The following is a 13021-nucleotide window of genomic DNA, read 5'->3' on the forward strand; positions in this document are numbered from 1 at the left end:
TACTTTAATCAAAAATATAGATATATAAAAAATGTGTAAGGGTACGGAACCTTCACATAGTTTACTATAAGATAGTACTATAAATTTTTATAAATAAAAAAAAACCGCCTTCAAAAATGAACTAAAAAGAAAAAAATAATCAGTTACATCCATATCCCATTTACGATTTTTTAATCACCTCTCAAAGTCGGTGCCAACATTGCTAATATAGGTACATAATACATACATACAAAAACTAAATCTATTTATTGGCACCGACTTCAAAAGGTGATTAAAAAATCATAAATTGGATATGGATGTAACTGATAATTTTTTTCTTTTTAGTTCATTTTTGAAGGCGGTTTTTTTTTATTTATAAAAATTTATTTAATGCTTTTCAGTGTTGTTTTGTTATTTATAATTACAATTGGTAGTGTTTGTCATTCACTTTATTATACTCAGTACATTTCGGCTTTCGACTCTGAACATAACTCAACGCCGTTTCAATACGATGTGGACTGCAACTCAAATTAAGCGTTACCTAAGTTACAATAGCCTAATGTTAACTGCTCATCGCCAATTAGACAATACCATTTTTCCCGATGCAATGCCGTTAAACATTGAGGAATTCTCCTGGTAGTCCACCATCAGCTAGACTTCATCATAGGCATGTTTACTAACATCAATTGCTTGGCGACTATCTTAAAGAAATAGAACTAAACCCGTAAAATAATTACTTAGGTACTAATAGGTTCTAATTACCAGTTGTGGTCTTCATCATCAGTTCCACTTCATCAAATGTCAATTTTTGTGAGCATATGACCAAGGCACTTTGAATAAAACCGAAATCACTATAGGTGTGCCTATAAAATTTGAGGAGTTCCCTCGATTTCTCCAGGATCCCATCATCAGATCCTGATCTCCTGACAATGGGACCACCTGTAAAACATGCCCTTTCAAACAAAAAAAGAATTGTCAAAATCGGCCCAGCCATCTTCGAGTAATTCGGTAACATACATAAAAAATAAAAAAAAAAAAAAGGCCCCGACGAATTGAGAACCTCCTCCTTTTTTTGAAGTCGGTTAAAAAAATTAATCAGTGGCGTTCATCACTTGTGTGCAAGGGAAGCAGATATCATAGGGCAACCTCTTCCAGCTTTGCTTCGCACCTAATCCACCTGCAAGTCTTCCGATTTTAGAGATGAATATGAGTGTGGTAGTCACTTTCCAGGTCATGAGCATTCCAACTCGTTCGCTACTTATACCATTAAAAAAGGATTTAAAAAAAAGGTTCAATGCTTCTTAATCCACGATAGCGTAACAGAAGGACTTACTTTTGCATTTATAATACTAATTTAAATATTCTTGTAATAAACTAATCTTTCACGAAATAGGTATGACGAAATTATACGTAATAAATTTTATAATTTCAGGTTTAAAATTCAAAAAACTCTCTTCATACTCTTCCAAGTTGTAACGATTGTGAGTTTCTCGGCGATATATTTCATACCGGAGAACGCATCAAAGGCAGCCGTTGATTTGGACTGTGGTAATGGCGCTTCAACCCTTAGAAGTTGTTACCAAGACGCTTCCCTGATAGACCAGTGTAAAGTGACCACTCTTGGCAAGGATAACTCCACAACTGTATGCAAGGTATGTACAGATTTCGATACTTTATCAATAAATTTATTAAAGTGTAATTTGATATCATTAATGAAAATTTCAAAGTTGAATTATAATCCAAAATCATTATACATAACAAGCGATTTTACGATGATTATTGTTGTTTACTAAATTCATTATTTGAATAAATGATAAATTGATGTGAAATATAATCACGATCGGAATAGAAAATACCCTGAACTTGAAAAAGAACCTACGAAATAATCTCAGTGTGTTCTTATCTTTTGACAGATTTAATTGTTTACTAATGTTAAATAGGCAGGAGGCGATCGTTTTACCCCCACGGTGTGCTGTCTATAAAATCACCAAATGTAAAATAAGCTTTTGAGCATAGATTTTCTTTTATCGCTTAAAAACGCTTCGCAACTTCGCCATTATTTCTCGAATAGGATAAAAAATTGTTATTATGTGACAAAGCGATTTATGAGGAAGGCTTAGGTTTATAATTAATTCATCAAGGTTTTTGTGTAAATAATTTGAAATACAACGATAATCGTTACATGACATGTCGGAAAAATTTCAAATGCAAGCCGCCAAGGAGGTTTCATTTCAATAATAAAGATATTAAATATAGTTGAAAATGTCCAACCCATGTGAAGCCGGACCGGGATTTCTTTCTGAACAAGGCGTTCGTAGTGTCGAAATATCGACGGACGATCTCCGTGGTCGAGTGGTGTGTACACCGGTTTTCATGGGTACGCCACTCCGAGGTCCCGGGTTCGATTCCCGGCCAAGTCAATGTAGATTACCATTAGTTTTCCATGTTGTCTTGGGTCTCGGTGTTTGTGGTACCGTCGTTACTTCTGATGTTCCATAACACAAGTGCTTTAGCTAGTTACATTGGGATCGAAGTAATGTATGTGATGTTGTCACATATTTATTTATTTATAAGTGTCCTTATGTGTATCGTCAGATGAAATGCGACATGGACTCGCCTGAGATGTGGCAGACGGTGTGCGAGCACTGGCACATCCCGCGCTACTGCTACAACAACGTCAAGTCGATAAAGTACGACGCCAATATAAATCAGATCAACGAGATCGATGACTGTGTTGACATGAGCAGTTCCTCTGTCGTGCTTGATGGTAATTTCTTATACTATTCGATGCATTTTGCAAGTGGTTAATTATTTATAGTTGAAGCGAAGAACGCTTGCATCTTTTTTTTTTTTTTATGGTGTAGGTTGGCGGACGAGCATATGGCCACCTGATGGTACCATCACCCATAGACAATGACGCTGTGAGAAATATTAACTATTCCTTACATCGTCACTGCGCCACTAACCTTGGGAACTAAGATGTTATTTCCCTTGTGCCTGTAGTTACACTGGCTCACTCACCCTTCAAACCGGAACACAACAATACTGACTACTGTTATTTGGCGGTAGAATAACTGATGAGTGGGTGGTACCTGCCCAGACGGGCTTGCACGAAGCCCTACCACCAAGTGATGATTGCGGGATGATTGAATCATCTTAACGGATGATTGCGGGTTCAAACCCAGAAAGCACCACAATTTCATGTGCTTAATTTGTGTTTATTATTCATCTCGCGCTCGGCGGTGAAGGAAAACATCGTGTGGAAACCTGCTTGTGTCTAATTTCATTTTTAGAGAACGGTATCTGTTTTTTAAAAGTGTGACTTGTTGTCTGTGTGTTTATGAATGTGCGTATAATATCGACTGAGAATAAACTATACAACTTGCCATCGATTGGCAGTTCAAAATTTAACTAAACACCTAATTGAAGTTTAAAAAAATCTATTTCCTTACTTTAATATGTATATTTATTTTATTATTATTACTAGTATTCGCCCGTGGCTGCGCTAGCTTTTTAGGGTGTAGGTTGTCAGGCAAAAAGTAGCCTATATTCTTTCTTCGATATCAAGTTTGCTTTATGCAAAATTTCATCAAATTCGGTTCAGCAGTTTGGTCGTGAAATAGAGACAGACAAACAGCCAGAGATACTTTCTTTATAATATTAATATAGATTTCATGTTTCGCAAAACAAGCATAACTTAAGAAACAGACAGAAACTTGAATTACCTAAAGTCAGAACCTTAAATTATGGACATAAAAAATATAAGTTTTGATGTAGTAAAACTATATAATGATTAGCCGAACATAAAAGAATGTGAATGTTTAAATACTTTTAAAAATAAACTTAATAAATATATATTAGACAATATTAAGTAGCACTAGCCATTCCATGTAACAAATAAAGACTTTCCACCAAGTAAACATTGAATAAAACCTTTTTTGAGGTTGGCACGTTTGAAAAGTTATGAGAGTGAATTTTTTAATAATGCACGCACAGATCGAAACTACACAAAGTGCTCGCTAAACAGCTAATTATGACTCCAGTTAGTAGACAACTTATCACATTAAACTATGTTTATTTTGTTACTAATTGAAACTTACGCAGTTTTTAAATGTTTGACTGAATATATATATATATATATATATATATATATATATATATATATATATATATATATGGTATAGGTTGGCAGACGAGCATATGGGCCACCTGATGGTAAGTGCTCACTATCACCCATAGACAATGACACTGTAAGAAATATTAACTATTCCTTACATCGTCAATGCGCCACCAAACTTGGGAACTAAGATGTTATGTCCCTTGTGCCTGTAGTTACATATATTATAGTAATTATGAAATAAGAAATAAAATCACTATCATTACACATCATATTATCAGTATGTGTTTAACATTATGTAATCTCATGTAAGTGGACCTATGTTCTTATGAGAATATCATTAACCATGTTTCAGGCTACAAGTATACACCGAAGTGTAGAAACGGCACCGGTTACGTGAACCTCAACGAACCTTGCTCAATGAACTGCGAAGACAACGCTCTCTCAAACCTCATCAACTCGACCAAAGTGAACATGACCTGCGAGGACCAAATGCTGAACCTTCGTCTCTGTTCGTACGACATCAACGCTCTGGTCAACGTGACCAGTGGAACCGAATCGATTGGTGATTGCGAGGTACGTTTGATAGGATAGATATTAACAGCCTGTAAATTCCCACTGCTGGGCTAAAGGCCTCCTCTCCCTTTGAGGAGAAGGTTTGGAACATATTCCACCACGCTGTTCCAATGCGGGTTGGTGGAATACACATGTGGCAGAATTTCTATGAAATTTGTCACATGCAGGTTTCCTCACTATGTTTTCCTTCACCGCTGAGCACTAGATGAATTATAAAGACAAATTAAGCACATGAATCAGCGGTGCTTGCCTGGGTTTGAACCCGCAATCATCCGTTAAGATGCACGCGTTCTAACCACTGGGCCATCTCGACTCTTGGATAGATATTTTTTGTACGTAAAATATGAATGTGGTCATCGTCCCCAATAAACAGAAAACCATGTCTGTTTGTTGTGCCTGGAATTGATGATTTGTTAGATCCGATTGTTCTATAAGTAGATGCAACTTTGAATGGTCATATTAGTGTTGAATTAAATATAAAGTTCATTATATTAAAATTCGTTCAAAACTAGTCTACCAAGCAAACACTGTAAGTAACTTTTTCACCAAATTACTTTTAGAATATATCAGAAAACAACAATAAATTTCTTATGTCTACTTTTTTATGGTATAGGTTGACGGACGAGCATATGGGCCACCAGATGGTAAGTGGTCACCCTCACCCATAGACAACAAGTAAGAAATATTAACTATTCCTTACATCGTCAATGTGCCACCCTGGGAACTAAGACGCTATATCCCTTGTGCCTGTAGTTACACTGGTTCACTCACCCTTTAAATCGGAATACAACAATACTGCGTACTGTTGTTTCGCGGCAGAATATCTGATGAGTGGTGAGAGGTGTCCCCTATCCCATCTATATGTCTTATCCCCATCGCCATCGATCTTGAGCTTCATGTTTCACCTCATTCATCATTCCGATGCCGTCTCTGCCAGCACGGTGCTTCGCCAGGTTCAAAGGAGACACCACCCCTGGGTGTGCCAGTCCAAAGCTTGTTTGGGTATATGGTCAGGGTCTCTTCGGAACGTGTGGCCAATCTCTATTTGAGACAATTGCGCAATGATCGTTGGAGATATAATAGATAATTTTTGTATGTAAAATATGAATGTATTCATCATCCTCATAACACAGATAGCGTTAAAACCACAATTTTGTTTATTGTGTCTGGAATTGTGTTGATGGATCTGATCATGTAATTTATTAAATGTTAAAAAATTTAAATTTTCAATTATTTTATTGATAATTGTTATAACCTGTAAAGTGCTGGAATAAGGCCTCACCCTGTAAGGAAAAAGTTTTGGACACACGTGTCTGAATTTCATTGAATTTAATCATAGGCAGGTTTTATACATTATAAACACAAATTAATTCAGTGGTCCATAAACCATCGGTTAGAAACATGCGTTCTGAGCACAAATATGAAATAAAAATATACTCCATTCAGGTAACCTCATAAGTATAAGTTGCAACTTTGAATCGTCATATTAGTGTTGAATTAAACATAAAGATACCATTCATTTAGAAAGTAAATTTTACTGAGAAAAAACGACAAGAATCTTAGTATTTTGTCTATTCCACCATTTTAATTTCAGTGTATAATATCAGTAAACAATAATACATTTCTTATATAAACAATAAATAATAACTCCACGCTTTTTTATCTTCAATACAATCTTGTATTTAGTAATAATAAAAGAAAATTGTTATATGAGCTTCAAATTTTTTTATTCCTTAGTGTCATCTCCGCTAATATATAATTAATTTTGACAGGTGACATGTGCCATAGACTCCCCGTTGGTGATTATGGAGATATGTGAAAGCTGGAACGCTGATAAGGCATCAACTTGCAAGGCGAACAATGTTAACAGCTTGCCATCAGACCTGAGCTTCGACGCCTCGCTGCTGTTACACAAGACGTTAGCTGAACACAAATGCTTGTACATGGAAGTTGAACATATAAAACTATCAGACGGTGAGTTGAATTGGAAAAGTAATTCTCTTCACGGCCAAACCATAAAGGATATAGAGTGCATAAAACGTAGCACCAATATAACCTAAGTGTTCCCGTACATAGACGGTAACAATATACATAATAACTAGCTGTGCCCGTAACTTCATATGTATTTGAATTTGACAAACAAATTATTGTAATAGCCTAAGTTACTCCTCAGTACATCAGCTATCTGCCTGTGAAAGTCTCATCAAAATCGGTCCAGTCGATCCAGAAATTACAAAGACAGACAAAATTAAAAGAAATAGTTGTTTTGGTATTTGTACTATGTGAACATACATATAAATTTAGTAAGAATCGATTATTTTAATATGTATTCCAAAGAGATACTCCAATTTTATTGTATGTATAGATAATGATAAAATAAAAGTAAAGTAGTAAAGTAACAGCCTGTACATTTCCCACTGCTGAGATAAGGCCTCCTCTTCCATTAAGGAGATGGTTTGGAACATATTCCACCACGCTGTTACAATGCGGGTTGGTGGAATGCACATGTGGCAGAATTTCGATGAAATTAGACACATGCAGGTTTCCTCACGATGTTTTCCTTCACCGCCGAGCACGAGATGAATTATAAACACATGTAAATATTGAACCCACAATCATCGGTTAAAATGCACGCGTTCTAACTCAGCTAATAAATGTTACGATTTTTAATAGGCTATTTGACAATGCGAAAAATAATTTGTGATGAGTTTAAAAATGGTTATTTACTAACGAAACTAGAAAATACTCAATTTATTCAAAAATCCATTAATAAAAATGCATTTTTTCAAATGTTTATCACGTGACACAAAACGCTCCTGATTGACCGGCCTTACGATGAAGTCACTTTCTTGTAAACCTTGCTTTCTACTGTATGGACCACAGATTAAAATACAGGAAAGTGACGTCACCGACCCCATTGCAGCGCCATATTGTCCAAGTAGCGTTTTCGTGCGTTATTTAAATATGGAATTTTTAATTTGATATTTTTCAAATATGTACTAGTAATAAAAAAATCTACTTTTACTGGGTTCCTTAACTTCTACTAAATAATATGAATTTTAAAACCCAGTCAAATAGCCTATTCACATCGTACTCCACCAACCCGCATTGGAGCAACGGGGAAGTCTTAGCCCAGTAGAGAAAAATTTACAGGTTGTTAATGTAAAATTACAAAATTATGTATATTTAATCTATATTTCAGGTTCTATTCACTATCCATACTGTGGACCCAAAGCAGATTACGAGCCAAAGTTAAACGAATTTCACTCGTTCTGTAAAATAGAGTGCGATAACGAGATGGTATGTATATATAACTCCTATTTCTGAGCAAATTCTCTGAGTACAGAATATTGATGATGTAATTTTGTCGTTGGTAAATATAGACCGTGGATTCCAAGCATTCTGGGTCAAACCCCAGTTTGGACTGATACAATTTTATTGGATTCTTTTCCCATACATACAAGCATAACAAATTTGAAGTGTGTGTGCTATTAGTATAGACACAGAACAATAATACTATTTATATCAACTTTAATTTGATTTCTAAAGTTTCGATAACAACTTTGTCATAGTAAAAAATGTCATTTTTCAAACATATCCATAATGAACACTTAAAGAAAGCTATACATACTTCTTCCTTCAAAGTTACATAAGAAGGATATCATAGTTGTTGAATTCAAATCAAATCAAATCAAAATAAACTGTATTCAATTGGGCTTTTACAAGCACTTTTGAATCGTCATTTAACAATTAAGTGAAGCTACCACCGGTTCGGAAAGTAGATTCTACCGAGAAGAACCGACAAGAAACTCAATAGTCACTCTTTTTCAACATTTAAAAAAATACAGTCATGTCAGTTAATACAATTATTTATATTAATATATCCTGCCAAGAAGTCAACAGGTAAATTATAAATAAAAAATAAAATATGTCATTTTCTCGTTATTTTTTTTTAGGTAAACGAATTATTAAGGGCGGGTACAGAGAGTCACAAGAATGAGACGCAGTACACGAAACAGTTCTGGATGTTTTTCCTGATGATGATCATAAGTTGGATCGGGCAAGCAGTTGTGGTTACATTTGCTGATGCCATCTGCTTTAACTTACTCGGTAAGATTACAACAACAGCCTGTATATTCCCACTGCTGGGCTAAATGCCTCTCCCTTTGAGGAGAAGGTTTTGGAACATATTCCACCACGCAGTTCCAATGCGGGTTAGTGGAATACACATGTGGCAGAATTTCTATGAAATTTGTCACATGCAAGTTTCCTCACGATGTTTTCCTTCACCGCTGAGCACGACATGAATTATAAAGACAAATTAAGCACATGAAACAGCGGTGCTTGCCTGGGTTTGAACCCGCAATCATCGGTTAAGTTGCACGCGTTCTAACCACTGGGCCATCTCGAAAGATTACAAGATACACCTTTAAATACTTTTAAATTAACTTAAGAAATTCGTATAGTTTTGGAGTGATATGACCCAAACAAACGCATACCTTGAACTAATGATTGTGGGTTCATATTCAGACAACTGAATTTTCATGTCCTTAATATGTGTTAATGATTCATTTGAATTTCAATGAAATTCTGCCAAAAATGAAACGCTTGTTGGAGTAAGTTCCAAACATTTTCATCAATAGAAAGTCACAGTCCAGTCCATTTACAGGCTGTTACTTTTACATTACTCATAACTGATGACTATACAAGAGTATCAAGGCAGGAAAGAATATGCTTCTTCTAGACAAACGCGTTTTATTTCATTCTATATCAGTACTTACCAACAGAAGGGACATAACATCTTTGTTCCCAAGGTTGGTGGCGCATTGACGATGTAAGGAATAGTTAATATTCATGGGTGATGGTGACCACTTAACAACAGGTGGCTCGTCCGCCAACCTATACCATAAAAAAACACAGTAAATGTACTTAACTAATAATCTATTTCAGGTACAAAGATAGCGTCGTATGGGAAGCAAAGGCTTTGGGGTTCCGTGGGATGGGGTATATTCTCGCTACTGACGGGAACCCTTATAGATTTGTTCAGTGGGGGCGCGTCTAAGGACTACACCGTCGCGTTTATACTGATGTTCGTCTTCATGTTCGGTGACGTCATCGTATCCTGCTATACACAGGTATGTTAATTATTAATAATAAAAAATAACACCCTGTACATAAGTTTTTTTTTTTATATTTGCAACTTTTATTTACATATTTTTGTTTTATTAAGTATCAATCAAAATAAACTGTATTCAAGTAGGCTTTTAAATTTTGAATCGTCATTTAACAATTAAGTGAAGCTGCCACAGACAGGCTAAGAAAGTAGATTCTACCGAGAAGAACCGGCAAGAAAGTCAGTAGTTACTCTTTTTCAACATTAAAAATACCATCATATTAGTTACATACAATGATATATGTATGTAATGTATCCTGCCTGGAAGTCAACAGGTTTTAACTCCAAGCTTTTTCATCATCTATCAAATCTTGTATCGAATAATATACCTTTTTTGCCAATGTATTTTTTATAAACGATTTCAATTTACGAAACAGCAAAGTTAAAAATGTCTGCGGAATTTTATTATATAAACGGATACCTTGCCCCAAGAAAGATTTATTTACTTTGCGGAGTCGGAAACTTGACGCAATAAGCTTATCCTTACTTCTAGTGAATATACAATGATTGTAATATCTTTATTATTAACATGAAAAAGACCAGGAGGGTTGATATTTTCCGACATGCTTAACAATTGTCGTTCTATTTTAAATTATTAACACAAAAACCTTGATAAATTATAAACAAAACCTTCCTCTTAGATAACTTTGTCTATTAGTGAAAACTGCATAAAAATTCGTTACCAAGTTTTGCAGTTTATGACGAACATACAGACAGACAGGCACAGCCTGGGTACTTAATTCTATTAATGTGGTGATACTCTAATATTAAATAGGATTTTTATGTCGAGTTTTCCGTGCATTGTTTTTCTTTACCTCGTGTAAAGAGACTGTCTTACATGTAGGTTGGAGATTTTTGTACACTAAACATTTAAAAAAAAATGTGGATAACTTGAGACCATAGATTATTGCCTGTTATCATTTTATTATGATTCACATTAGAAATATCTAAAATTATCATTGTTTCTTTACTATATTGTCTATGTATTATGTACAAAAACTTTCCTCTCCAGTCACTCAATCTATTTTAAAAAATCACATCAAAATCCATTGCGTAATTTTAAAGATCTGAGTATACATAGGGACAAACAGCGGCAAGCGATTCTATTTTATTCTGTTTAATGATATACAATAGGGAACTATGACATGCAAATATGATATTTATCAAAATTTTGCAACTGCAACGTTTATATTTGATATAATTTTGTTTTTTAACAATAAACACGTTCAGAGTAACGTGAAACGGAACGTATTTCAAAACACTAATGTAGCGTTCATTGACGTCACTCCTGTTATAACTACTTATTTGAAGTTATAGTTCTAAACATTTAATATTGAAACGAAAATTAATTGCGTTTTTCGAATTAAAAGACTCCAGATTCCTCTTTTCAGTTTGACACCAAAATTGAAACATTTTGAAATCGCATTTTTTGCCGGAAATTACAGTGTTTTAGATTTTTTATCTACTTGTAGTCTATCCTATATGGAGTTATTTAAAATAAACACAAAAATATAAATATCACATCTTTCCTATTGTTGACTTGTTCTAGGTTGATTCAACAAAAATGTCGATCAATATATTAGCGGATGTCGGAAGTCTACTTACATCCCTACCGACGTTTGCCTTCCTGCTCTGGACGATCGCGGTCGGCCTATGCACTGGACTCCTATGGCAATTCCTGTTCTGGCATATCGAGGATGTTGCTGGCCAGTCGTGCGATGGTTCCAACTACGTGAAGACTTTGCAAGGATTGGTCAGTGCGATCCAGACCTTCGGCGGCGAGATACCTTTCATGTTTATATCTGGTGAGTAAATTATCTAATACATCCTAATTGTCGTTCACGTTCGTTGGTTTAAAATTGTAGTCGTCAGGTAAGTAAGCCTATGAATTCTTCACTGGAGCTTGTGCTTGCTTCAAACCGAATTTCATGAATTTCGGTTTAGTGTTTTTGTCGTATATGTACAATCTATGGACAGACATTACTTTAGCAGTTATAATATTATTGTATATGTATATATAATTAATTTCTATTTAAATTAGGTTTAAAAATGGCAAGCAAGCCACCTTGTGGTAAGTTAACTACAACACATAGATGGATGGAATGCAAGAAATATTAATCAGCCATATTTACCCTTACTTCGTCCAAAAATACAAATATTGATAGTGCATCATGGCACAACCATGTTGCACTATCACAAAAGATTTTTACGAAAGACTTTAATATTATATAAAGATGAAAATCTGCTTGTATTAGTTATTCTCAGCTGTCTGTCTGTTTCAGAAGATTTTTTGTTCAATATCACCAAAGCGAAAAGTCCAAATATTTGTAAATGCGATAATATCTCTATTTATTTGTTACGGTCAAACTACTCAACTGAATTTGATGAAATTTGTTATGGTGCTTCACAGTTAAACCCTTCCAAAGAAGGACATAATTGATATCTAATATCTGACAACCAACTACTATAACATGAACGAAACCGGGAAACAAATAGTTGTTTTATAAAATACTAGCTGTACCCGCGACCTTGTACGCGTTTGAATATAACAGAAAAAAAATTGTGGCCTAAGTTCTCTATTATATCAGTTATCTGCCAGTGAAAGTCCCGTCAATATCGGTGCAGCTGTTCCAGAGCTTTGCCAAAAAGCTTTGCTATTTTAATACTACAAACAGACACTCCAAATTTATTATATGTATAAGTAAACAAATGGCTATTTCATGTCATATTAAATTGTTTATATAATATATGAGCCAAATAAAAAAAAATCCCGCTGAGTTTCTTTCGCCGGTTCTTCTCGGGTCAGGGTATTTTCTTTTCCGAACCGGTGGTAGTGTTTCAATTGACCATGAAAAAGTGTAATGCTTCTATATTGAATAAAGTTATTTGAGTTTGAGTTTCAAATATATGTGTCTCTATTTATTTGCAATTTTTTTCCAGGATATCTTCTTAAGAAGATAGGTCACATCAACATGATGACGTTGGTCCTGTTTGCGTTTGGATTCCGTTTCTTGCTTTACTCGTTCCTGACCGACGCTTGGTGGATCCTACCGATTGAGATGTTCCAGGGTATTACTTTCGGGATGTTCTACCCGACTATGACGTCATATGCCAACGTCGTGTCACCGGCTGGAACGGAAACCACTGTTCAGGTATGGATTCTAAATGTTTATGTT

At 35.0% G+C, this 13021-nt stretch overlaps 1 protein-coding gene across 2 annotated transcripts in view; it reads left to right on the forward strand.

Annotated features, from left to right (window-relative positions):
• The window catches only part of LOC124543009, a 32401-nt gene that overhangs the window by 10963 nt on the left and 8417 nt on the right, over positions 1-13021 (forward strand). For both annotated transcript variants that reach the window (XM_047121001.1, XM_047121000.1), the window contains exons 4-12: positions 1412-1631; positions 2575-2746; positions 4452-4672; positions 6445-6646; positions 7875-7972; positions 8629-8782; positions 9623-9807; positions 11395-11650; positions 12786-12997. In XM_047121001.1, the coding sequence (XP_046976957.1) occupies positions 1412-1631; positions 2575-2746; positions 4452-4672; positions 6445-6646; positions 7875-7972; positions 8629-8782; positions 9623-9807; positions 11395-11650; positions 12786-12997 (1720 nt within the window). The remainder of the gene's footprint in view (positions 1-1411; positions 1632-2574; positions 2747-4451; positions 4673-6444; positions 6647-7874; positions 7973-8628; positions 8783-9622; positions 9808-11394; positions 11651-12785; positions 12998-13021) is intronic.

This window comes from Vanessa cardui, chromosome Z, assembly GCF_905220365.1.
Source record: "Vanessa cardui chromosome Z, ilVanCard2.1, whole genome shotgun sequence".
Lineage (NCBI taxonomy): Eukaryota > Metazoa > Arthropoda > Insecta > Lepidoptera > Nymphalidae > Vanessa > Vanessa cardui.